The sequence below is a fragment of the Macaca thibetana genome, chromosome 5 (assembly GCF_024542745.1).
Source record: "Macaca thibetana thibetana isolate TM-01 chromosome 5, ASM2454274v1, whole genome shotgun sequence".
Lineage (NCBI taxonomy): Eukaryota > Metazoa > Chordata > Mammalia > Primates > Cercopithecidae > Macaca > Macaca thibetana.
The window spans coordinates 134,994,711-135,022,633 of record NC_065582.1 but is presented as its reverse complement, the minus strand read 5'-3'; the positions used below and the strand labels follow the sequence as shown (position 1 = coordinate 135,022,633).

The 27,923-nt window shown below is 38.8% G+C and overlaps 2 protein-coding genes across 47 annotated transcripts in view; one reads left to right on the top strand and one right to left on the bottom strand.

The window, feature by feature from the left end:
• The window catches only part of MRPS18C (mitochondrial ribosomal protein S18C), an 856,900-nt gene that overhangs the window by 656,354 nt on the left and 172,623 nt on the right, over window positions 1–27,923 (bottom strand). The gene's annotated exons all lie outside the window — the stretch shown is intronic.
• Window positions 1–27,923, top strand: part of SEC31A (SEC31 homolog A, COPII coat complex component) — an 80,606-nt gene that overhangs the window by 44,330 nt on the left and 8,353 nt on the right. For 6 of the 44 annotated variants that reach the window (XM_050790069.1, XM_050790067.1, XM_050790079.1 and 3 more), the window contains 8 exons: window positions 1,233–1,406; window positions 4,202–4,372; window positions 7,841–7,933; window positions 8,635–8,758; window positions 10,971–11,312; window positions 23,779–23,817; window positions 25,709–25,767; window positions 27,114–27,377. In XM_050790069.1, coding sequence (XP_050646026.1) covers window positions 1,233–1,406; window positions 4,202–4,372; window positions 7,841–7,933; window positions 8,635–8,758; window positions 10,971–11,312; window positions 23,779–23,817; window positions 25,709–25,767; window positions 27,114–27,377 — 1,266 coding nt within the window. Of the gene's footprint in view, window positions 1–1,232; window positions 1,407–4,201; window positions 4,373–7,840; window positions 7,934–8,634; window positions 8,759–10,970; window positions 11,313–23,778; window positions 23,818–24,045; window positions 24,605–25,708; window positions 25,768–27,113; window positions 27,378–27,923 lie in introns of those variants that run through there. The other 38 variants (XM_050790095.1, XM_050790088.1, XM_050790078.1 and 35 more) reach the window with 11 other exon arrangements.

Below are 27,923 nucleotides of genomic sequence, written 5' to 3'. Positions count from 1 at the left end.
ACAGGCGCCCGCTACCTCGCCCGGCTAGTTTTTTGTATTTTTTTGTAGAGACGGGGTTTCACTGTGTTAGCCAGGATGGTCTCGATCTCTTGACCTCGTGATCTGCCTGTCTCGGCCTCCCAAAGTGCTGGGATTACAGGCTTGAGCTACCGCGCCCGGCCAAATCAAAGAGTCTTATGATAATTTTACCATATAATATTTCTCTGTCTGGAAAGAGTTTTTCTCAGTAGAGTCATTGCTTTAAAGATCACTCTATTGAAACAAAAAGGATAGGAAATCAAGGTTTTTCTTTTAAGAGCTTCTGAGAGAAAAGCACTTGTTTTACCCTTTTGGATCTAAGCACTTAGGAAAGGCAGAAAGGTAGGATATCCTTATGCTTTCTACCAGAAGCATAGCTCCCCATTGTGGGAAGATTTGGTGTTGAAGGGCACACGAGAACTTTGAGTTAAAATAGTAAACTCCTTTGGAAATCACATGCCTCTGTCTACAGGTCACCTCATGGTAGTACTATTTTTCTAGGAGAGATGGTGTGATGTTATATTAGTCCATTTTCATACTGCAATGAAGAAATACCCAAGACTGGGTAATTTATAAAGAAAAAGAGGTTTAATGAACTCACAGTTCAACATGTTTGGGGAGTCCTCACAATCATGGTGCAAGGTGAAGGAGGAGCAAAGGCATGTCTTACATGGTGGCAGGCAAGAGAGCATGTGCAGGGGAACTGCCCTTTATAACACCATCAGATCACTATCAAGAGAACAGCGCTGGAAAAACCTGACCCATGATTCAATTACCTCCCACTGGGTTTCTCTCATGACACATGGGGATTATGGGAGCTAGAATTCAAGATGAGATTTGGGTGGGGACACAGCCAAACCATATCAGATATTTTCACTCACAGTTCCTCCCATACAGGCTCGAACACAGTTTCTACCTTTAGACACCTGCCTGTCATTTTCACTTTGAGTATTTGCCTGTTTTAGCTCACTAGACAAGTATCTGGTAGCTTAAGGATATTTAGGAAAAGGCGCTAACCTTCCTATCCTACCCTATCCATAAGTAAGAGGCCTTACTAGCTTTTCACTTGCTTAAATAGTGGCTGTACTTTCCTAAGAGGGATGATAACAGGTACTATACTTTTAGTGGGTTTTAGAAATCTTAGTAACTCTTGATCTTTTCCTCTTATACATGGTCTTGATATTTCTGTTTTGTTACTCATTTTTTTCATTTAGGATCTGATTGAGAAAGTTGTCATCCTGAGAAAAGCTGTGCAACTCACTCAAGCCATGGACACTAGTACTGTAGGAGTTCTCTTGGCTGCGAAGATGAGTCAGTATGCCAATTTGTTGGCAGCTCAGGGCAGTATTGCTGCAGCCTTGGCTTTTCTTCCTGACAACACCAACCAGGTAATTAGAATTGACCATTTTTGTAATGTTTGAGTAAGGTGAGTCCAGTAGATACCACTTAGCATTAGACATAAACATACTAGTTGGTGGAATGTTTTGGAGCAGTTGAATTTCTGTAACCTGACTGCAGGTAAATGTTATTGACAATTCTTCAGGGATCATTTTAGGTATATCTAAGCTGTGTTAGAGAGATAGGATAATCTTGCAGTGCGATAGATTCCTTCATACTGACATAGTATTTTAGGAAAATGAATAGGGAAAAGACCAACTTTTTATTTCTAAAGCCAAATGCCAATTCTTCGTACAGAGTTCTTTGTGGGAATCTTTTATGTCAAAAAACTATAAATGTTAATGTTTAATCAAACAAATGGAGCTGTTAACATTTTTTAAATCCCATGTGTTCCACCCGAGATAGTATTGAACTTCATTCTGTATGCCATTTTAGTTTGCTACTGTCTGTGGGCAAGTATATTTTTATGTATTCAGGGCAGAGGGAACTAATTACATTGTCCTTATTTATTGCACAATAAAACTTGGGCAAAACGATACTTGTTTCAATTCAATTCAACAAGTGGGTATAGAATGGTGAATAAGATTGCCAAGATCCTTCCTCTAGGAAGCCTCCAAACTCAAGTTGGCTATGGACAAGTAAACATGGGATTCCAAAAGTGTGATATAAGTACTGTAATAAGGGTATTGATGCTGTGGAACACAATAAAGGGGAACCCAAACCCAGTCGTGGAACATAGGTAGAAGTACGGGTGAGGTTTGAGGAAACTTTACCACAAGAATATATCTGCATTTTGTGTCTGATGGAGCTTGATTTTGAGCCTTGCAGATACTGTCTTGTCTCTATACTTTTTTATTAATCACTTTATTCTGTTTTTTATGTTTTTGGTTTTGTTTTTTTTTTTTTAGTCAATTGTTTTTAGTATTTTGTCTGTTTTAGGGAAGTATTGATAAATTTCATTGGGTAAAAGTACATAATATTCTCCAGGACTATGGAGGTATGACTCTCTAGTTGGTTTTGTAAACACTAACTATAAGATCCGTCTCATTCGTTTCTGAATTGTTGATGGGAATGTTAGGTAGAATAGATGATACATAATCTTTTCCTTTAGGATGACTTTGGCATACTAATTTTGTTAAGACTTTTTACTTAGTAAGTAAAAAGTTGTAAGTAAATAGTTATATTGAGATATATTATAAGAATTTTTATCTTAAGACTAATTTACCTTAAGACCCCTAGCTCATCTAGCTTAAGATTAATTCATGGGCTGGGCGCGGTGGCTCAAGCCTGTAATCCCAGCACTTTGGGAGGCCGAGACGGGCGGATCACGAGGTCAGGAGATCAAGACCATCCTGGCTAACACGGTGAAACCCCGTCTCTACTAAAAAATACAAAAAACTAGCCGGGCGAGGTGGCAGGCGCCTGTAGTCCCAGCTACTCGGGAGGCTGAGGCAGGAGAATGGTGTAAACTCGGGCGGCGGAGCTTGCAGTGAGCTGAGATCCGGCTACTGCACTCCAGCTTGGGCGACAGAGCGAGACTCCATCTCAAAAAAAAAAAAAAAAAAAAAAAAGATTAATTCATTTTCAGTACCATTTATAAGCACATCCATTTTCTATACATTATTCTTCATGCTCTTTTTTTTGGACTTTAAAGAACATTCTTTAGGCCAAAAAGCATAATTTTGATGTTATTTCCTATTTATCTCAGTAGACCCTGCCTTTTTTGTTGGGGGAAGTATGTCCTGAAACTTTGTGATGGCATTGTAATATATAATTCTCCCCTGTAAAAGGCAAATAAAATATGCCTAAAACACTTAAATGATCCCTTTAAACCTTTAACAAATGTATAGGAATGTATAATTTTTAAAGATACTAAAATCTTGCTGAAACATTTTAACACATTGCCTTTTTGTTATTTGTTAATACTTAGAGCATATATATGATCACCTCATACTTTTGTAAGTCTCTATGCATGTAGATCTATATGAGCTACAGATCTGAATTTCACATCTTACTCTTTATTTCAAAAATCTCTTTTAACATTTTCATCTCTTTCTTAAATCACCATTTTCTTCAGTAACCATCTTTAGTAGTTGATTCTCTTTGGTGGCCTCTTTTAGTTATAGTTGTTTTTTATTTTTTGAGACGGAATCTTACTCTGTCACCCAGACTGGAGCAGTGGCGCGTTCTTGGCTCACTGCAAGCTCCACCTCCCGGGTTCACTCCATTCTCTTGCCTCCATTCTCAGCCTTCCCAGTAGCTGGGACTACAGGCGCCCGCCACCACACACAGCTAATTTTTTGTATTTTTAGTAGAGACGGGGTTTCACCGTGTTAGCCAGGATGGTCTTGATCTCCTGACCTCATTATCTTCCTACCTCGGCCTCCCAAAGTGCTGGGATTACAGGCATGAGTCACCGCCTCTGGCCTTAGTTATAGTTTTTAAAGTAGTTTTGTGATTTATGAGCGTTAGGTAACCACAAAAAAACATCAAAAGAGTACTAGTGATAAGTAATACTGGTCTTGCATAGTAACCATGAGGTAGGTATAATTCAAATCTCTGCCTCCGTTAAATTACAAGTTGCACTGTATGTCATGGACCTTTGGTGCCAGTCTTGAGTAGTAGAAAGCGCAATGTCAAATCTGTGTGTCAGAGTCTATTGTATAATACCCAGCATTATGAACAAAAAGGGTTATCTTGATGAATAATCTGATTAAGAAGATTAACGTGCTGTCATATATCTGGGTGAACTCTAACAGTCTGCTGTTTTTCCATTCCTTTTTAGCCAAATATCGTGCAGCTTCGTGACAGACTTTGTAGAGCACAAGGAGAGCCTGTAGCAGGACATGAATCACCTAAAATTCCATATGAGAAACAGCAGCTGCCCAAGGGCAGGCCTGGACCAGTTGGCCACCACCAGATGCCGAGAGTTCAAACTCAACAATATTATCCCCATGTGAGTGATATCATCCAGATGAAGTAGGAACACTTTTGTATTTCTCTTCAAATTGGTGGTTTTCATTTGTTCAGCAGGAGACCTTCTCTGATATGGTAAAACTAGACAATATATTGTTATAATAGATCTGTTTTCTAGATTCTTAAAGTTGTATTTATGATCTACTTTTTGAAATCATCTCTCTCATTTGGTCAAAGAGATTGTATTTTAGATATAAATTGGTTTTAAGCTCTCTAGGGAGATTTGTTCTATTTCTCTGTCACTCAAAGTTTACTTACACATGTGTATCTGTTACTGAAACTTCTATTTGAGTCATCTAACAAGCTGTAAAGTAACAGGAACAATCTTGGTGATATGGTTGTTTTATAAAGTATTTTTAGGAGATAGTATTTTTTGAGTATTTTTAATCATTAGTATAGGTTTAGGCTTAGTGTATTCTGTATTTGCACAATAAAGTATATCCAGAATACAGATTTTTTTTTTTTTTTTGGACAATTTAGATATTAGAGAAAAACGAATGATCAAAAGTATGTGAAATTTTAGATTATGTGGAATGTGAAAAGAACTAATACTTTTATTTAAATTACCAAATGTTTGGTGTCATAAAATGTGGCTTCTTAGTATCTTTTACTATTTCACATGGAAACTTCCATATTTCCAGACCAGCAGATAACCTTCGTATACTTAAATGAAGAATATTTTTTCCATAGGTAATAAATGGTCTTGATTGATAGCAAAGTTAACAGGTACTCTGCCTGTTTTAAAACAGAACAAATTGCTGATAGGATTGATGGAGTCTTTTTACGTTTTGTTATAGCAAAAGTAAACATAAAATCTTGAAAAACAAAAAAATTAATGTCCTTTTGTCTGTTATGTTTTTGATTGGTGCTTAATCAGCAGAGATTACATTTGAATATAACTGTTAACTATCTAGAATACTCTCTATTTTGACTTTTTTCATTAATTTGACAAATATTTTTTTGAGACCCTGCCATGAGTGCCTGGCATTGCTCTAGCTGCTATGGGAGTATATTTATGAACAAAATAGACTGAATTCCCCCGCTCATGAAGATTGCACTAGACTTAGAAAGTCTATGACATAGGTAGGGCAGAACAGATGATGGCTGGGAAAACTGAGAAGCAGAGATGTCAAGCAGCCCACCAGAATTGAAGACACAGAGCTTGAATTTCTTAGCATTGCATGGCTGGTTACCGGCCAAGTTGGGATTAGAACTCCCAAGCATCTTGTTAAACCAAACTACCTGTCATGGTACTGAAGCAAGGCAAGCTCTACATTAGGGAAAGATAATGTTTGCTCTTTATGTCCTTAGCTTTATCTTTCTGGAAAAAGATAAAACATTGAAAGATTTGTTATACTTTGATTTACCAATGTTATACTTATAGGAAAAGACAAAGTGAATCATAAATAAAGCAGTGATTTTCTTGATTAAAGCTTATGATATACTGAATGAATGAGGACAGTAGCTTGTGGTTTTAATGCAGTGTTAACAGGCAGGGTCAAAGGGAGGAGAGGGAGGCCAGATCAGTAGGAGTTCCACTTCCACTTTGAGCAGCACAGCTTAACCTTTACAGTTGACCCTTGAACCATGTGGGTTAGGGGTACCGACCCTGCGTGCAGTTGAAAATCCATGACTTCACTCCCCAGAACTTAACCCCTAAAATTAGCCTGCCGTTGACTGGAAGCCTTGCTGATAACATGAACAGTCCATTAACACACATTTTATATGTTGTATTTATTATATACTGTATTCTTAACAGTGAAATAAGCAGGCTGGGTGCGGTGGCTCATGCCTGTAATCCCTACACTTTAGGAGGCTGAGGCAGGTGGATTCCCCGAGGTCAGGAGTTCGAGACCAGCCTGGCCAGCATGATGAAACCCCGTCTCTACTAAAAATACAAAAAAATTAGCTGGCATGGTGGCGCATGCCTGTAATCCCAGCTACTCAGAAGGCTGAGGCAGGAGAATTGCTTGAACCCGGGAGGCGGAGGTTGTGAGCTGAGATTGCACCATTGCACTTTAGCCTGAGTAACAAGAGCAAAAAACTCTGTCTCGAAACAAACAAAAACAATGAAGTAAGCTAGAAAAAAGAAAATGTTATTAAGAAAATCATAAGGAAGAGAAAATACATTTATTATTCAGCATTAATATTCATCACTAAGTGGAAGTGGTCTTCCTTCTTGTCATCACATTGAGTATGCTGAAGAGGAGGGGTTGGTCTTGCTGTCTCAGGGATGGTAGAGGGAGAAAAGGTGGAGGAGGTGGAAGGGGAGGCAAGAGAGTCAGGCACACTCAGTGTAACTTCTGTTGAAAAAAATTCATATCTAAGTGGACCCACGTAGTTGAAACCCATGTTGTTCAAGAGTCAATTGTATTAATTTTTTTTTTTTTTTTTAATGTTTTGGAGTTTCTGCAAAGATTTACTTGACAAAAAGGATTTTGATGGCTCAAAAAAACAAATAGGCCCAGCGTGGTGGCTCACGCCTGTAATCCCAGCACTTTGGGAGGCCGAGGTGGGCGGATCACGAGGTCAGGAGATTGAGACCAGCCTGGCTAACACAGTGAAACCCCATCTCTACTAAAAATACTAAAAGTTAGCTGGGCATGGTGGCAGGCGCCTGAAGTCCCAGCTACTCAGGAGGCTGAGGCAGGAGAATGGCGTGAACCCGGAAGGCAGAGCTTGCAGTGATACAAGACTGTGCCACTGCACTTCAGCTTGGGCGACAGAGCCAGACTCCATCTCAAAAACAAACAAACAAAGAAAAACCCAGTGGCCTCTACGGCAAGCAACGTAGTGTAGTATAGAAAACACTGGCCTGGAAATCAGGCGACCTGGAATCACCATTGAGTTATAGGTCCCTTCCCTTCTCTGGACCTTGGTTTTGTCAGCGATAAAGGGTGGGGATTAGACTGGATGATCTTTAATATTTAGTTTTAATACTCTGATTGTATGATTTTTAAGCTTCATATTGGACTAATATGATTTTTGTGGCTGTAATGAAATCCAGAAAAGAGAGCTTATACCAATGTGTTTATAGATTAGTAGTAGCATGAATACTATTAATGCTTCCAAAAAAAATCACTTTTTTACTCAATTATTATTTTTTTTCTGGAATGTCTTTTTTCCTTCTCTACTTACAAAGCCTCACTTTCCCCACTTATACTTGACACTTGAATGGCATTATTCTTGTGCTTTGACGTAGGTTTTCATATTGATTTTTCTGCTGCCTTCCTCTCCCTGTTTCATTGTGATTGTGTGGTTTTTGTTGTTGTTTTGTTTTTTTGGGCATTCCAGCTACCTTGAAAGCAGTTGCCTGACTAATGTATGTTATCTTGCCAATCTTACCTTTTGCTTTGCATCTGGCTATTAATACCTTTTGGGGGTTTTTTCTTCTTTTAACGTTTTCATTTTTTATTTTCTGTGATTGGTATTTCTTTGTTCAATTCAGGTTAGAATTGCCCCTACTGTCACTACCTGGAGTAACAAAACTCCTACTGCCCTTCCCAGCCATCCACCTGCAGCCTCTCCCTCTGACACACAGGTATATCCTTCATTATTCCTCTTTGAGCAGAATTCTGCTCACCTAAATATACATAGTTATATGTTCTGTACTCACCTTCCTCAAGCTGTTTCACCCCCACTCCCCATCCATCTGCCTGCTCATTGCATTTTAATGCTTTTAGGATGCAAGAAGCAGTTTTTAGTATAATTAATTTATTTCCTTATCCTTCCTCTCCTTTTGCAGTTCTAAATTGACTTGAACTACAAAAACACCAACCAAGGTTTTGGCAGTGATTTAAATCTGATTTTACTGAAGACTTTTTTTCTTTTTTCTTTTTCTTTTTTTAGCATTGCAGAAATTGAAGAGAAACAAAAGATCCCTTTATGGCATTTGTACTTATATTTACAGAGTGGAGTAGTGGATGGAAATTAGTAGAGATGGAAAATCCTGGTGACATTTCATAAATATTTTTAAAGGCTGTTAGCATCTTTTGCCATTCATTGCAATTATTACTTTGGATCTGTCTGATCTTTAATCATTCAAAATGTGCTGCTCAGAAAATGTGCTTTTCTGAGGAAGATAGAATATGCAAAATGCAATGTTTCTTATGCAATAAAGTGTTTTTTTGTTTTTTTTTTTTTAAATAAACATAGAATTCCATTTCAGAGATTATAATTCCATCTGGTGAAGTTCCTGGTTCTACTTGTAATCCGCCTTCTTACCATGTTCTTGTTTCCTAGGGAGAAAATCCTCCACCTCCAGGTTTCATAATGCATGGAAATGTTAATCCAAATGCTGCCGGTCAGCTTCCCACATCTCCAGGTCATATGCACACCCAGGTACCACCTTATCCACAGCCACAGCGTAAGTAATGTGACCCCAAAGTCCTTTCAGAGCAGTATTTATGATCCAATGTAGTAACTTTACTTTGAAGCCCCAAAGTCATTGTCAAATCAATAAGGAAGAACCATTCTGCATTGGATTCCTGAGTCCCTGCTGCAAAAAAAAAACGTGTTTTTTTAGGAGGTGGCCTGAATCACCATGCTAGGAAGTAGCTTCTTTGTCACTCTGTTCAGAGTAGTTGATTCCTGTTCCTCAGCTATTACTAAGACTTGTTAAAGAGAATCAAGTGTCCCATTTTGATACAAAGAAACAGAATTTTAGAAATTATTTAATATGTATTCTTTTTCTTCAGGCAAGGTGACACAAATTATTTTTAGAAAAATGGTTTCAAGGGGCATTTGTTGTTACTGTTTTTCCATTTTATTTATTTAATAGACTTTGTATTTTAGAGCAGTCTTAGGTTCACAACAAAATTGAGCAGAAAGTACAGAGTGCTCCCACTATTGAGGTCCTGTGCCACAGTGTGTATTTGTTACAATCGATGAGCCTACATCAGTGTCTCATTATCACCCAAAGTCCACAGTTTACACTCTCAGTGTTGTACATTCTGTGGATTTTAACAAATGTGTAATGACGTATCTATTAGTGGCATTTTTAAAACAAAATAATTATACATGGAAAGTGAAATATTGGCATTGTTTGAAAATTTAAGCGCAAAAAAATAAAATTCTCAAAGGGGAAGATTTAATGAGTGTGTTCTGTGCTAAAATGGATGTTATTACTCAACATAAATATGAATTTGATACAACCTTTTCACTCAAACGTTTAGAGTGAAAGCTGTCTTTAGAGTAGATAAGGAACAGATACACTTTTACTAGATTCACTCTGTTGAGGTTCATACCTACCCTTGGTCACAAAGAATGTCATGGTATTTATATTTATATCTCCCTAAGTCAAGCATAATGGCTCATGCCTGCAATCCCAGCACTTTGGGAGGCTGAGGCAGGAGGATTGCTTGAGGTGAAGAGTGAGCCCAGCTTGGGGAACAAAGGAAGACCCCATCTCTACCAAAAAAAAATGTCAAAATTAGCTGGGTGTGGTGGCACCTATAGCCTGTAGTCCCAGCTGCTCAGGAGGCTGAGGTAGGAGAATCCCTTGAGCACAGGAGTTCGAGAGTACAGTGAGCTACGATTACACCATTGCACTCCAGTTTGGGTGACAGAGCAAGACCCTGTCTCAAAGAAAAAAAAAAAATGTCCACAACTCCCTAATCTCGGTTTAGGTCTTTGCATTAAAGCATGAGTTGGCTGCCTTGCCTGATTGTTTACTAACCATCTTCATACTGTATGTAAAATTTTGTTAGGGATCTTAGAGTTGGCTGTTAATCTGGAACTGTGCTCAAACTCAAAATTTCAGTAGCTGGTGATTTAACTGGATGTTGGAGAAGATATTTGATGCATAACAATAGTGTTCACCCTACAGTTCTTACTGGGAGGAAGGTCTGGAGCTGCCACCAAACTCCATGTAACTTTTTCTGTAAAATGGGGTGCTTAGAATATATAATTCCTCCCTGGTTCCATCTGGTGGTCACTGTAGTCTTTTCACAGGATCAAGAAAAGTCTCAGAAAAGGGTCAGTCTTGCAGTTCTTGGGTCTGATGATTCAAAGATTTTCATAACCAGCAGCAGTTTGGGGATGGCATTTTTCAAGTACTGAATCTATTGAATTTAAGCGTATTTGGGGCATTTGAGCCTCAAAAATATAACAGTGTAAATTTTTTTTTTTTTTTTTTTTTTTTTTTTTTTGAGACGGAGTCTTGCTCTGTCACCCAGGCTGGAGTGCAGTGGCCGGATCTCAGCTCACTGCAAGCTCCGCCTCCCGGGTTTACGCCATTCTCCTGCCTCAGCCTCCCGAGTAGCTGGGACTACAGGCGCCCGCCACCTCGCCCGGCTATTTTTTTTGTATTTTTTAGTAGAGATGGGGTTTCACCGTGTTAGCCGGGATCGTCTCTCGATCTCCTGACCTCGTGATCCGCCCGTCTCGGCCTCCCAAAGTGCTGGGATTACAGGCTTGAGCCACCGCGCCCGGCCTCAACAGTGTAAATTTTTAATTTGGGATTATAACTTATGTTGATTAAAATCATTTCTATAGACTGAGATAACTTTTTAGTTTTCTGCTACTATCTGAATAAACTTGTAACTAATTGAAATTTCTGTTTCTTCTCCTTGGTGTAGCTTATCAACCAGCCCAGCCGTATCCCTTCGGAACAGGGGGGTCAGCAATGTATCGACCTCAGCAGCCTGTTGCTCCTCCTACTTCAAATGCTTACCCTAACACCCCTTACATATCTTCTGCTTCTTCCTATTCTGGGCAGTCTCAGCTGTACGCAGCACAGCACCAGGCCTCTTCACCTACCTCCAGCCCTGCTACTTCTTTCCCTCCTCCCCCTTCCTCTGGAGCATCCTTCCAGCATGGCGGACCAGGAGCTCCACCATCATCTTCAGCTTATGCACTGCCTCCTGGAACAACAGGTACACTGCCTGCTGCCAGTGAGCTGCCTGCGTCCCAAAGAACAGGTCTGCGCTTGAAAGGGATTTGGTTTGGCCCACTCCTTTGTTTATGAACAGATGGGTGGATGGAGGGGTATTATTTCTAACTGTTTGTAAACTGGGTAATGTGAGGTGTTGACTGAGGTTTGGGTTTGTTTCTTTGGTGTGTGTGTGTGTGTGTGTGTGAGAGAGAGAGAGAGAGACAGACAGAGTCTTGCTCTGTCACCCAGGCTGTAGTGCAGTGGTACAATCTCGGGTCACTGCAACCTCTGCCTTCCGGGTTCAAGTGATTCTCCTGCCTCAGCCTCCCAGGTAGCTGGGATAACAGACATGCACCACCACACCCGGCTAATTTTTGTATTTTTAATAGAGACAGGGTTTCATTATGTTGGCCAGGCTGGTCTCAAACTCCTGACCTCAAGTAATCCACCCACTTCGGCCTCCCAAAGTGCTGGGATTACAGGTGTGAGCCACTGAGCCTGGCCTTGATTGAGTTTTTGTTGTTGTTGTTGTTGTTTTGTTTTGTTTTGTTTTGTTTTCTTTAAGACCCAGTCTCATTCTGTTGCCTGGGCTGGAGTGCAGTGGCATGATCTCGGCTCACTGCAGCCTCCACCTCCTGGGTTCAAATGATTCTCCTGCCTCAGCCTCCCAAGTAGCTGGGATGACAGGCACAAGCCACCATGCCCAGCTAATTTTTGTATTTTTGGTAGAGATGGGTTTCACCATGTTGGCCACACTGGTCTCGAACTACTGACCTCAGGTGATAGCCCACCTCAGCCTCCCAAAGTGCTGGGATTACAGGTGTGAGCCACCGCATCCGGTCAGATATTACTACTTTTAAAGTCTTAAGGAAAGAGAGTTGATCCCAGAATTATACACACATCTTCCTCCTTTGATGTACAGTCATATGCTGCCTAATAAAGTTTCAGTCAGTGACAGACCATGTATATAATGGTTATCCCATAAGATTATAATGGAGCTGAACATTTTCTATAGCCTAGTGATGTCTTAGCTGATACACTGTTGTAGCGCAACATGTATTATTCATGTTTTGTTTTGTTTTGTTTTGTTTTGTTTTTTTGAGTCAGAGTTTCACTCTTTTGCCCAAGCTGGAGTGCAGTGGCGCAATCTCCGCTCACTGCAAGCTCCGCCTCCCGGGTTCACACCATTCTCCTGCCTCAGCCTCCCAAGTAACTGGGACTACAGGCGCCCACCACCACGCCCGGCTGATTTTTTTGTATTTTTTTAGTAGAGATGGGGTTTCACCATGTTAGCCAGGCTGGTCTCGATCTCCTGACCTCGTGATTTGCCCGCCTCGGCCTCCCAAAGGGCTGGGATTACAGGCGTGAGCCACCGCGCCCGGCCTACTCATGTCTTTATAGTGTTGCTGGGGTAAACAAACGTGTGCTGCCTGCCACTCAGAAGAGTATAATACATACAATTATGTACAGTATATAATACTTGATAGTGATAATAAACAACTATTACAGGTTATATATTTACTATACTTTTAATCATTATTTTAGAATGTATTTCTACAATTTTTTTTTTTTTAAGTTAACTGCTAAACAGCCTCTGGCAGGTCCTTTAGGAATTATTCCAGAAGAAGACCTTGTTATCATAGAATATGACCGCTGTGTTTCAATGCCCCTGAAGGCTTTCCAATGGGACAAGATGTGGAGGTGGAAGACAGTGATACTGAGGATCCTGACCCTGTGTAGGCCTAGGATAATGCATGTTTTTGTGTCTTAGTTTTTAACAAAAATTTCAAAAGTAAAAAAATTATGTGTATATATATGCATATATATATATATATGCATATATATATATATATATAAATGGCATGATCTCAGCTCACTGCAACCTCTGTCTCCCGGGTTCAAGTGATTCTCCTATCTCAGCCTCCCGAGTAGTTGGGATTACAGGTGTGCACCACCAAGCCCAGCTAATTTTTGTATTTTTGGTAGAGACAGGTTTTCACCATGTTGGCCAGGCTGGTTTCAAACTCCTGACCTCAAGCGACCCTCCTGCCTCAGCCTCCCAAAGTGCTGGGATTATAGGCTTGAGCCACTGCATCTGGCCATAAATAAATTTTTAAAATAGAGCATATTTTTGTACAGCTATATAATATCTGTGTTTTATGGTGTTATTACAAAAGAGTCAAAAAGTTAAAATATTTAAAAGTTTATAAAGTAAAGTTACAGCAAGCTAAGGTAATAAAATAATTTTAAATAAATTTAGTGTAGCCTAAATGTAGTGTTTATAAAATCGACAGTAGTGTATAGTAATGTCCTAGGCTTTTACCTTCACTCACAACTCACCCAGTGCATCTTCCAGCCTTCTAAGGCTCATTTGTGGTGAGTGCCCTATACAGGTATACCATGTTTTAAATCTTTTATACCATATTTTTACTGTACCTTTTCTATGTTTAGAACACAAATACCATGGTGTTACAGTTGCCTAGAGTATTGTGTTTAGTACAGTAACATGATGTACAGGTTTGTACCCTAGGAGTAATAGGCTATATCATACAGCCTAGGTGTGTGGTGGGCTCTACCATTTAGGTTTGTGTAAGTGCACTCTGTGATGTTCACATGACGATGAACTCACTTAATGATGTATTTCTCAGAATGCATACTCATTACTAAGTGATACATGACTGTATAATATTAAAGTCCAGAGTACCAAAACTTACACACACACACACAGTATTTATCATCCTTAACTACACAAATAAGATTCCAATAATACACTGCAGATATATCAATAGTTTGATATTTTAGAGAGGAATGCTAATTCATTTGTGGAGTTCCAAAAATTACCTTTTATAACCTAGGTGACTGAAGATAGTATCCTTTCTCCGTAGTTGGGTAAGAATCAGAATTCTTGAGTGAAAGAGGTAGCATGGGTTGGAGTAAATCCCCTCTTAAAAAGTGGTACAGGGAAGTAGTGAAGGGAATTAACATTTATTGAGTTCATATTGGACATGTTCTAGCACTTGTTATATGTTTTCTTATTTAAGTCTTACAACCTTGAGAAGTAGTAACAATTATTTCTGTGAGACTGAGTTTCTTAGGAGTTATGTTTCAGGATTGCACAGTGATAGTCTCCAAGTTGAGATACAAACCAGGTTCCCTATCTTCAAAGCCCATGTTCATTCTTCTGTACCAGGTAGTTTAGTCCTGGTGTAAATGATAGAAAACTATCACCATTGCAATTTCAGAAATCATCCAGATGATTTTTGTTTGAGGCATTTGTTACTTTATAATCTAAATTAAATATTTACATAGGTATTCTTTTTCTCCTTAAGCAGAAGGGCATTTGGCCTTGAGATTAGTCTTTGTTTATATACAAAGTAACAGAACGTTCTAACCTGGCTGAGAAACAGAGTGACTAAAAGGAAGAAGCAGCCAGACAACAGCTTTTCAGTGTTGAGCATGCAGTATGCCTGTCTGCTTTGTTACCTCTTGAACGTTAGTAGTCTGCTATATTTTAATCTACTGACAACTTTATCTTATAGTAGTCTGCTGTATTTTAATCTACTGACAACTTTATTTTATTTTCTTTTTAAATTTCCTAAAAGTTTTGCTTAGGTTATACAAATAATTATAAATGAGGCTGGGTGCGGTAGCTCATGCTTGTAATCCTGCCACTTTGGGATGCCGAGGCGAGGCTGGGCGCGGTAGCTCATGCTTGTAATCCTGCCACTTTGGGATGCCAAGGCAGGTGGATCACCTGAGGTCAGAAGTTGAGACCAGCCTGGCCAATGTGGCGAAACTCTGTCTCTACTAAAAATACAAAAATTAGGCCGGGCGCGGTGGCTTGTGCCTCTAATCCCAGCACTTTGGTAGGCCAAGGCGGGTGGATCACCTGAGGTCAGGAGTTGGAGACCAGCCTGGCCAATATGGCGAAACCCCGTCTCTACAAAAAACACAAAAATTAGCTAGGCGTGGTGGTGCATGCCTGTAATTCCAGCTACTCAGGAGACTAAGGCAGGAGGACCGTTGAACCCAGGAGGTGGAGATTGAAGTGAACCGAGATCGCGCCACTGCTCTCCAGCCTGGGCAGCAAGAATGTAACTCCGTCTCAAAAAAGAAAAAAAAAAAAGAAAAAAAAAAGAAAAAAAGAAAAATTAGTCAGATGTGGTGGCAGGCACCTATAATCCCAGCTACTCAGGAGGCTGAAGCAGGAGAATCATTTGAACCCTGGGACAGAGGTTGCAGTGAGCTGAGATCGCGCCACTGCACCCCAGCCTGGGTGAAAGAGTAAAACTCCATCTCAAAAAATTATAAACAAAAATTTTGTCATTCCAGTGTGTCTCAGATAATGATTTTGTTTAGGATTTAGAAATTCGAGCCGTTCAATGGTTAATTTCTGACAGATAGCAGAGACTTTCAAGCTCTCTATTAGTGAACCACAAAATTAACGTGCTCAGGGCTCAACATTCATTCGGTAAATTTTCGACGGATACCTGTTTGGTCTACAATCAGAATTATCCCAGACAGAGACAATAGAGGCAGAAAAGACCATACATTTCTAGTGAAGAGCAAATAGCTCTGCTATAAATTGAACATGTAATTTGTATTTAGGCCAAATTTTGGAGAGCCTTAAGTGCCAGGGCAAGGAGTTTTACTTCATATAATACAATAAGAAAGAAGTTTCTCATGAAAGATTTTGAACTGCTGAGTGGTGCAGTCAAAGTGGTACTTGAGGGAGATTAATCTGGATGTAGCCTTGCAAGATAGATTGTGGGCAGCACAGCAGAATCAGAGGTAAGAAAACAGACTCTTTCCTAGTTCTAGGTAGGAGATGGTAACAGCCTGAGTTGGGATAGTGCATTGCGGTTTCTGTGATGGCAGCACAGGACAGCAGGGAGTTTTCCCTGTTTTACTATCTAGGATAACTGACTGTCACTTCTGTTTCTGTTTCTAGGGGAGAGAGCACTTTGAAATATGAAGACTAATTTAATTTATGTGTATAATCTTGTACTTCACATAGAAGAGTCTTGAAGGGAAATAATACTGTATATTCTCATGAAACAGTGTTCTGAAATTTAAAAAAATTTTCATGAACATTCCTTAGGCAAATTATAGCACCTAGTTTTAATTATTCAAGTAAAGGAAAGCATGATATCCTTCCTTCCTTTTCTTTGAATAATTCTATCTTGTATCATTAGAAAATGACTTCAAGGATTCAGAATGTCTTTCTAATTTTTAATTTTTAATTTTGTGATACTCTTTTTAAACCTGTGACATGCTAGGCTTATAGGGAAAGGAAAGATATATGGTTGACAAAGATACTCTATTCTGTTTCAAATTAATCTTCTAGCCAAAAGTCTCTATGCTTTTAGCACTAATATTTTTCTCTGAGTCCACTGAAAAGTGTCTTAGCCAGTGCATAGATTCTACCATTATGCTCCTGTAAGAGTACCTAAGAAGGTTTCCAGTGAGAAGTGGGATTGGGTAAGGATGTTGTGCAACTCCACCCCTGCATGTGAGACCAGCAGTTCCCTCTTCCTTCCCCCAAAGATTCTCTGGACGATGAATCTCTACACTAAGGTGGATAACACTCCATAGTGTTCAGTGACATGCTATATTTATTTTTTAAATGAATGTTTCTTGGAGTGGGCACGGTGGAGTGCGTGAGCCCTGGAGTTCAAGACCAGCTTGGGCAACATGGCAAGAGCCCATCTCTATAAAAAATACAAAAAATTAGCCAGGCATGGAAGCACGTGCCTGTATTCTCAGCTATTTGGGAGACTGAGATGGGAGAATCGCTTGAACCCGGGAGACAGAGGTTGTGAGCTGTGATCGCACCTCGGCAGCAGTGAGACCCTGTCTCAAAACAACAAAAAAAGTTCCTTGGTTTTTATTAATTTTTCATTGTAGGAAGTTTGTAAAAGACTCAAAGTCGTATAAAAAATAAAATAAAAATTACCTATAATTCTACCACCCAAATATAACTACTATTAATTTAGGTTTATTTCCTTCATACACATATATACATACATACATAAAAACTTGCATTAAAGTTTTTATTGTGGTGAAATATATATATAAGATAAAATTTATTTTAACCATGTTTAAAGGTACAGCTCTGTGCCATTAAGTACATTAATATTGTTGTGCAACCAGCAGAACTTTTTTTTAAAAAGTTTTGGGATTCATAGTGGGTGTATATGTTTTTAAGGTACAGAAGATATTTTGATACAGGTATACAATGCATAATGATCACATCAGGGTAAACAGTATTGGAGTATCCATCACCTCAAGCATTTATCATTCTTTGTGTTGCAGACAGTCCATATACTCTTTTAGTTACTTTTAAATGTACAATAAATATTGTTGACTGTAGTCACCCTGTTGTGATGTCAACTAGATCTTACTCAGTTCTATCTAACTATATTTTTGTACCCATTAGCCATCCCTGCAGAACTTTTTCATCATCTCATACTGAAACACTATACCCATTAAACGATAGCTTCTGCTCCCCACAGCTTCTGGTAACTACTGTTCTACTTTCTGTCCTGTGTATTTGACTATTCTAGGTACCTTACATAAGTAGAATCATGCAACATTTGTCCTTTTGTGTCTGGCTTTTTTGACTGGCATAATGTCTTCCAGGTTCATCTATGTTGTAGCATGTATCAGAATTTTTTTTAAGGCTGAGTAATACTCCATTGTATGTATATACCACATTTGTTATTCATTTGTTATTCATCTGCTGATAGACACTTTGTCTATTGTGAATAATGCTGTGCATTTGAACAAGGATGTGCAAATATCTATTTAATTAAAAGATCTGTTAATTCTTTTTTTTTTTTTTTTTTTTTTTTTTTGAGATGGAGTATCACTCTGTTGCCCAGGCTGGAGTGCGGTGGTGCAATCTCAGCTCACTGCAGCCTTCACCTCCTGGGTTCATGCGATTCTCCTGCCTCAGCCTCCCAAGTAGCTGGGACTACAGGCACGTGCCACCCCGCCCAGCTAATTATTGTGTTTTTAGTAGAGATGGGGTTTCACCGTATTGACCAGGCTGGTCTCAAACTCCTGACCTCGTGATCCACCTGCCTTGGCCTCCCAAAGTGCTGGGATTACAGGCATGAGCCACCGCGCCCAGCCAGCTTTTTAGTGTGTTTACCTAGAGGTGGAATTGCTGGATCAAACAGTAATTCTACATTTAGTTTTTTGAGGAACCACCACACTGTTTTCCACAGCAGCTGCATCATTTTACATTCCCGTCAGGAATGCACGAAGCTTTCAGTTTCTCCACATCCATGCCAAAAGTTGTGTTTTCTGTTTTTTATTTTTTTATTTTTTTTTTTGAGACGGAGTCTTGCTTTGTCGCCCAGGCTAGAGTACATTGGTGCTCACTGCAAGCTCCGCCTCCCGGGTTCACGCCATTCTCCTGCCTCAGCCTCCGAGTAGCTGGGACTACAGGCACGCACCACCACGCCCAGCTAATTTTTTGTATTTTTAGTAGAGACGGGGTTTCACCGTGTTAGCCAGGATAGTCTCGATCTCCTGACCTCATGATCCGCCCGCCTCAGCCTCCCAGAGTGCTGGGATTACAGGCGTGAGCCCCCGCCCCTGGCTTGTTATTCTGTTTTTTAATAGCCATCCTAATGGATTTGAAGTAGTACTTCATTGTGTGCATGCATTTTTAACAAATTAGGATCATAACACAAACACACACATACATGTAATTTTACATCTTTTTCCTTTTTTTTTTGAGAAAAGTTCCACTCTGTCACTCAGGCCGGAGTGCAGTGGCTCAATCTCAACTCACTGCAACCTCTATCTCAAGCAATTCTCATGCCTCAGCATCCCAAGTAGCTGTAACTACAGGTGTGTGCCATGACATCCAGCTAATTTTTGCATTTTTAGTAGAGACGGGGTTTCACCATGTTGGTCAGGCTGGTCTCAAACTCTTGACCTCAGGTGATCTACCCACCTCGGCCTCCCAAATGTTGGGAATTACAGGTGTAAGCCACCACACCTGACCTTACTTTTTTCTTAATATTACACCGTGAACCATTTTTCCATGCCCTTAAAGTTATGTCATGTTTTAAAAAGAGTAAAATACTCATCCCCGCTTTATAGTTTTTCGAACGAGTTAAAAAAGGATAGGGAAGGATTATCTCCTCTCCAGTTTTCTGAGACATTTCTATTCAAGGTTAAAATGTACTGTGTTGATATTTTTTTTAAAGTGTTGACCAAGAGTATCATTTTTCACATCCATAATGAATCTCCATGTTACGGTCTTCTGTAGATATTTATGTTCTTCAGGTAGCTTGTTTTATGTCCTGTCACTATTAAGGGATGTCTCTATAAAGTAGAGATCAGTTGAACTGTTTGTAAAAAGTCATGAAATCCCAGCACTTTGGGAGGTCAAAGTGGGTGCATTGTTTGAGGTTAGGAGTTTGAGACCAGCTGGGCCAACATGATGAACCCCCATCTCTACTACATATACAAAACTTAGCCAAGCATGGTGGCGAGCACCTGTAATCCCAGCTACTCAGGAGGCTAAGGCAGGAGAATCACTTGAACCCGGGGGTGGAGGTTGCAATGAGCCTAGATTGTGCCATTACACTCCAGCCTGGGTGACAGAGCGAGACTCCCTCTCAAAAATAAAATAAATAAAATCAATCCTTGAGTACGAGAAGTTTTTTTAAGAAAAGTCACTAAATCTAAATCTATAAAAGCAAAAAGGATTGAAAGGAGTTAGAATTATAATTGAGACAAAGCTACGTTAAATTAATAAAAGGACTGTTGGGGTTTTACTAAAACACATAGCTTAATATATTGCATGGTTTGAGGTTAGGAGGAGTTAGGCATATATTTTGGGAGAGGGGTACCTAATTATAAAATATGACCTTCTCTTCAGCAGACCTTCCCCACCCCTTTTAACTTATTCAGGCTAGCCAACTGACTGTTCCTCTTGAGAGACTTGTTTTGCTTCTATTCAGTTTTACCCCTAACTTGGAATTTGATTTTATTATGACTTTGGTGTCATTTTACCAAGGGGACATAAGAAAATAGTTCCACAGACTTTTTTGTGCTGCTAATAGTTGGTAAAGTCTGGATACCCTCCCAGGATTCAACACCCACAGCTTAAAAGCAGTCCTCTCATCTTCTGCACCTTCTTATGAGGAACAGGAAGAGAGCATGTGGTTTTGACCTGACTAAAGGGTCAAGCCCAGCGTATTTCCAATACTTTTAGGTTTGTATTATATTACCTCCCTCAGCCAGAAGCTGAAGCCTGGTGCTTGAGAGTGCATGAGTAGTCGGGAATCAGGTCAGTCCTTTATTGGAATGCACACACAGTAACTCACCAGGCATTTGTGAACTATACTGTTATGAACTCATATCTCACATGGAGAGCTAGGTTGTAAAGTCATCATTTGAGATAAAAATAGAAAATCACTTATAGTCAGTTATCATTGATCCTTTTTACAGTTAAACCCCAGATGAAAAAGTTGGCTTGCATTTATATCTTGTATGAAAAACATCTGTCAGTAAACATTAGAATTGCACTCTACACAATGAGATTTCAAACTATGGGATTACCTCTCCCGCCTCACAGTTTCCCTGTGAAACTGCTTCTTGAGTAGAGTTCAAACTCAATTGAACTCACTATATTTTTTCTATTGTTTTACTGCCTATTTAATTGCAGAATGAAATCACAATTTTAGTTTCTGCTTTGCTCCCTCCCTCATCAATTAATGATAGCTGAATCCACATAAGTTATGTGTCTGACATACTGACATTGTATACCCTTGATTTGAGGCTGGGCCTGGCCTGACCCTAAGTATTTGACAATTGGGATTGCTGTGTTGTCAGTCTGTTTTTCTCTTGTCCACTGCTAGAAACTTTGGTTTCCTATAAGAAGTAGTTATTTCTGGGAGACTTGTGCTTAGTCTGCAAATCTGTATTTTTTTTTTTAAATTATACTTTAAGTTTTGAGTTACATGCAGTTTTGTTACATAGGTATAGACATGCCATGGTGGTTTGCTGCACCCATCAACCCGTCACCTACATTAGGTATTTCTCCTAATGTTATCCCTCCCCTACCCCCCCACAGGCCCCGGTGTGTGATGTTCCCCTCCCTGTGTCCATGTGTTCTCATTGTTCAACTCCCACTTACAAGTAAGAACATGTGGTGTTTGGTTTTCTGATCTTGTGATAGTTTGCTGAGAATGATGGTTTCCAGCTTCATCCATGTCCCTGCAAAATACGTGAACTCATCCTTTTTTATGGCTGCATAGTATTGCATGGTGTATATGTGCCACATTTTCTTAATCCAGTCTGTCATTGATAGACATTTGGGTTGGTTCCAAGTCTTTGCTATTGTGAATAGTGCCACAATAACCACACATGTGCATGTGTCTTTATCATAGAATGATTTATAATTCTTTGGATATATGCCCAGGAATGGAATTACTGGGTCAAATGGTATTCCTAGTTCTAGAAGAGGAATCTAGGAATTGAGGAATCGCCACACAGTCTTCCACAATGGTTGAACTAATTTACACTGCCATCAACAGTGTAAACGCATTCCTGTTTTTCCACAACCTCTCCAGCATCTGTTTCCTGACTTTTTAATGATCGCCATTGTAACTGGCATGAGATGGTATCTCATTGTGGTTTTGATTTGCATTTCTCTAATGACCAGTGATGATGAGCATTTTTTCATGTGTCTGTTGGCTGCAAAAATGTCTTCTTTTGAGAAGTGTCTGATCATATCCTTTGCCCATTTTTTGATGGGGTCGTTTGCTTTTTTCTTGTAAATTTGTTTAAGTTCTTTGTAGATTCTGGATATTAGTCCTTTGTCAGATGGATAGATTGTAAAAATTTTCTCCCATTCTGTAGGTTGCCTTTTCACTCTGATGGTGTTTCTTTTGCTATGGAGAAGCTCTTTAGTTTAATTAGATCCCATTTGTCAATTTTGGCTTTTGTTGCCGTTGCTTTTGCTGTTTTAGACATGAGGTCTTTGCCCATGCCTATGTCCTGAATGGTATTGCCCAGGTTTTCTTCTAGGATTTTTATGGTCCTCGGTCTTAAATTTAAGTCTTTGATGCACCTTGAGTTAATATTTATATAGGGTGTAAGGAAGGGGTCCAGGTTCAGTTTTCTGCATATGGCTAGTCAGTTTTCCCCTACGCCATTTATTAAATGGGGAATCTTTTCCCATTGCTTGTGTGTGTCAGGTTTGTCAAATATCAGATGCTAGTAGATGTGTGGTGTTATTTCTGAGGCCTCTGTTCTGTTCCATTGATCTGTATATCTGCTTTGGTATCAGTACCATGCTGTTTTGGTTACCGTAGCCTTGTAGTAATGTTTGAAATCAGGTACTGTGATGCCTCCAGCTTTGTTCTTCTTGCCCAGGATTATCTTGTCTATGCAGACTCTTTTTTGGTTCCATATGAAGTTTAAAATAGTTTTTTCCAATTCTGTGAAGAAAGTCAGTGGTAGCTTCATGGGGATAGCATTGAATCTATAAATTACTTTGGGCAGTAAGGCCATTTTCCTGATATTGATTCTTCCTATTCATGAGCGTGGAATGTTTTTCCATTGGTGTCTTCTCTTATTTCCTTGAGCAGTGGTTTGTAAGTCTCCTTGAAGAGGTCCTTCACATCCCTTGTAAGTTGTATTCCTAGGTATTTTATTCTCTTAGTAGCAGTTGTGAATGGGAGTTCACTCATAAATCTGTATATTCTTACAGAAAGGACCATATGAGGTGGTTACATTATTTGCTGGGCCTATTCTCATTTATATGCACAGTGTGACCCCAGAAATTGTTTCTGCAGAGTGCAGACCACTGGGGCCTCCTCAATCCAGCAGTGAAAAATGATACCACTGTGCTAAGATAAGCACATTTATCTTTATCAAATGCAGGTTGAAGTCTGTAGGACGTGTAGAAATCACCCCATTTCTCCAGTTCCCTGCTGCTTCAAGAGAGTGTTGGACCAGCAGCATTCATATCATCTGGGAGACGGCTGCAAAGATAGTATCTAAGCTTCTATCACTATACCTAATGAATTAGAATCTGTGGTTTAACAAGATCCATAGCTGATTTGGATTCACAGCTTTGAACAATACCAAAATAGACACATTAGGTGAATATGTTAGGAAGTGCTATCCCCTCAGTGATATTTCTTCATTAGTTAAATAGTAGAAAAACAATCAATGCAAACAATTAGGGAAACATTTGTTTTTAAATATGAAGGGATAAAATTTTCTCTTAAAAAAGAAGAGTAAGAAAAAAGTGATGTTTAAGAGTTAATTGGATCTAACAAATGAATTCCCTTTGTCAAAAAACTGGTTACTTAGAGGACATTTCACATGACTTGGTTAAAAAGTAAGTTTTGTTCTCTTATTAAATTAATTTATACTTTCTGGGGATTAATGAAGGGAGAAGAAACAATTATAAAATGAGTAAAGTTTAGAATGTCTTCAGTAAACACTGTTAAGTAATTTTTACATTTTGTCTACAGAAACCCATTCTGTCCAAGACCAGGCACCTATGTTGGAAGGTGAATTGGTTGTAAAATATACCTTTGGAAATCTTTGAATAATTGAATACAATTAATGAATGAACATTAACAATAATGCATGTGAACTTCAAAGATGATGATATCCTAAATCTGATCAGGATAATTTTTTTTTTTTTTTGGCTTCCCAATTGAATCAAATTTTACAACTGATTGAATTTACATGATTACACAAGTAGCTTGGTTATAAAGGCTGTCTGTTTTATATAGACATAAAGAAAACAACTATGCCAAGACTGTCTTAAGCCACGGGTAAGACTAGAAAGTGATTGCAGAGATTTGAATGATTAATCTATGTAGAACCAGAAGTTTAAGAATTTGTTAATCAGAAAGCAGCATATGAGTTAATATTTTGTGGTTAACTCTTGGCTGTTTTGAGCCACATCTGATTTTCTGTCTCCTAGTAAACTTTTAAGAAATGAATTCTACTTTTATTTTTTTATTTTTATTTTTTACTGTTTTAAGACAGAGTCTCGCTCTGTCACCCAGGCTGAAGTACAGTGACAGAATCTTGTTTCACTGCAACCTCCACCTCCCAAGTTCAAGCAATTCTCCTGCTTCAGCTCCTGAGTAACTGGGACAACAGGCGTGCACCACCACACACGGCTAATTTTTGTATTTTTAGTAGAGACAGGGTTTCACCATGTTGGCCAGGCTGATCTTGAACTCCTGACCTCAAGTGATCCACCCGCCTCAGCCTCCCAAAGTACTGGGATTACAGGCGTGAGCCACTGCGCCTCGCCTGAATTATGTTTTAAAATCAAGACAAGTAAGTGCTGGTGGTTAGTTGAAGATCTGTATTTTTTAAAGTTTCTGTGACTTTGGTTTGACAGTTTTCTTGTGACTTAATATGTATATCATTTAAACAAGTGCAAGTTAAAATATTGAAAGAACATTTATTGGAAAGGGAATAATTTTTTGTCTTTACATATATACATACATAAAAGTTTCTTTAGCAAGTATCTGGTTCCTTATAGAGGATATCAAAACTCACACTTAGTGAAATGTAAAAGAATTAATTGTGATTTAGAAATTATTCTGTCTTATTTCCAGCATGTTGTATTCTTTTTTCTTTAAAGATAGTGGCATTAAAATACTTAATAAGTTCTGCTATTATCGTTCATTTTTCACTTTGAAGTAACACGGTTTTTTGATTTGTTAGTGTGTGTGTGTGGTTTTTTTTAAGAGGAAATTTACTACAGTTGGTAGTATTTTAATTTTATATTTGCTATTAGCCTGGAAATTTTTTTTATGGCATTAAAAATCTTAGCACAGATATTTGAATACCCTTTTTTACTTTGCTTATAATTCCCAAGGCAAAGATGGTAAAAATTATTAGTGTTACATAGTTGGAGTCTGCTTTTATCTTAATATTTCTACCATGTTTAGAATAGATGATTTGCTCATGTTGAATTGCCCTCTTGGCAAATAGGAGATTGCTAATTTTATTGTTTTTTTATATGTTGAATATATCAGAAGCCTGGTGTTTTTTTTGTTTGTTTGTTTTTCTGTTTGTTTTTGTTTTTTAGCAGACTGTACTTTCATTATTAGGAGAGAATAGTAAACTGATCTTTGAAAGTCATACACCAATATAAATAAAAACTTCACCACCCTAAATTTAGCACAGCTCTTTCAGTTTAAATGGAAACAGTGTCAAGATATTTTACCTACCAAGTGAAGGCCTTGTTCCTATTAAGAGATGTGAGTGTGAGAATCCAGGGCTACATAGTGATCCCACACTCAGCTGGTAAAACCTTTGTGTGACAGTTATCTCAGGGTTAAGGCAGAATTTTGAAGTATTAAGTGATGGATTCAGTTTTACTTTTTTCCTTTCAGGATTCTAAAGGAATACGTTCTCTATTATCTGTTATAGGTCCTCAGAATGGTTGGAATGACCCTCCAGCTTTGAACAGAGTCCCCAAAAAGAAGAAGGTACTAGAAAAAGATGTTCATCCAATGGCCTACAGATGTAATGTTAACCACATAGCCACTTGGAACACACTATACTTCACTGATCCTTTTAAAGGCGAAGCTTACTGAGTGATGTATTTAAAGCGATTTAAAGCGTACTTCAACATGCGCCTTCTACTCCATGGAGGGAAGGAAAGAAAGTAGAAAACAGTATCATCAAAACCTTGTTCTGATGATAGTGATATTAATTAAAGCCCTTTTAGAAGGCAAGATATAAATTCCCAACCAGCCTCTTTCAAAAAGTAGAAAATTTCAGGCTTCAGGGTTGCTTTTTTTTTTTTTTTGGAATTACTTTGGTCTTTGGGTTCTACTAGTAATCATGAATTTGGCAATTAAATTTTGGACTTTTTCTGTCACATATAGTGTGAATGAAATAGCCTCATGGCTGAGTACTGTACAGATCTCAGTAACTGTTAAGAGCTGTTAGAGCACAAATTAGATGCTTCTTTCTGCCCAAGCCATTTTTACTTCTAAAAAATTCCTAGTGACCTCCTTCCCTAAATATAATGAGAGGCCACAATATAAAATTAGGAGGCTTTAAATGAGGAAAGAATGCCAATATTTAGGTTAGTATTAATCAGAAACTGAATTTAGTACTTTTAGTGTGATAGAATTGCCAAATAATGTCTACTTAGTATTACATTCTGATCATATTAAACACATGTGCACATACACGCACATGCATACTTGGCACCTCTGATTCCAATATTGCTACACACAGTTCTCCAGACCTGATACCCTCTTTCAAAAATGCCATGGTGACTATAATCCCAGCACTTTGGGAGGCTGAGGCAGGCGGATCATGAGGTCAGGAGTTCTAGACCGGCCTGGCCATTATGGTGAGACCCTGTCTCTACTAAAAATACAAAAATTAGCTAGGCGTGGTGGCACACGCCTGTAATCCCAGCTACTTGGGAGGCTGAGGCACGAGAATTGCTTGAACCCGGGAGGCGGAAGTTGCAGTGAGCTGAGATTGCGCTATTGCACTCCAGCCTGGGTGACAGAGCAAGACTGTCTCAAAAAAAAAGCTATGGTTTTAGCTCCCCTTTATTGGGGATAAGTATGGGAGGGCAAAGGGAGACAAAGAAGTCCAAGTTTGAGCTCCCTATCCGTCTTAGCCAAATCAGCTCTATTTTTGTTTTACTTTACTTTATTCTGCATAAAATTTCATTAGAAAAAAGCTTTCTACTACTATTAAAAAATTTGTTTAGCCATGGTATAACCTCACTCCCTTATTTTAAGCTTAAGAAATGTTGCTATCATTTTTATTCTTACTCCTGGTGTCTTTTATTTCCATCTTTTAACAGATGCCTGAAAACTTCATGCCTCCTGTTCCCATCACATCACCAATCATGAACCCGTTGGGTGACCCCCAGTCACAGATGCTGCAGCAACAGCCTTCAGCTCCAATACCACTGTCAAGCCAGTCTTCATTCCCACAGCCACATCTTTCAGGTGGCCAGCCATTCCATGGCATACAGCAACCTCTTGGTCAAACAGGCATGCCACCATCTTTCTCAAAGCCCAATATTGAAGGTGCCCCAGGGGCTCCTATCGGAAATACCTTCCAGGTAACAGTAAATTTGTAGAAGTGGAATGGGAGGATGGCTGTGTTTCAGTATATTTTCTTTAATGTGCTAACTTTTATGATTACATGATTATTATTAAACATCTAGACAACCTAAACAAAAAATAGTAACTTTTTTTTTAAAGATTGATCATGTATGTATATTATTTTTCAATTACATGGCCACATAAAAGAAGGTTATACATTTAAGAGTGTTTACTATAACTTGGCTAGGTCAGTAGCCATAATTTAAAATCAGATGAATCATCTCTGCATCTGAGGTTGCTAAGTAAAAGCTGTTTCCAAAGATTTTTCTCTTTAAAATAGAAAATAAAAATGTAGTGAGTTATATATTTTTATGTGTATGTATAAAAGCTAATAATACAGCCTTATCTTCAGATAGAGAAAAACATTTTTTACTTGCTTTTCACAACACAAACAGCCAGTTGGCAAAGTCCTGAATGTTGAAAAATTGAACACATTTCTACATAACACACTTAGACATAGTTAAGTATTTTGATCTATTCATGAGAAATAAAGAGCTTAGATC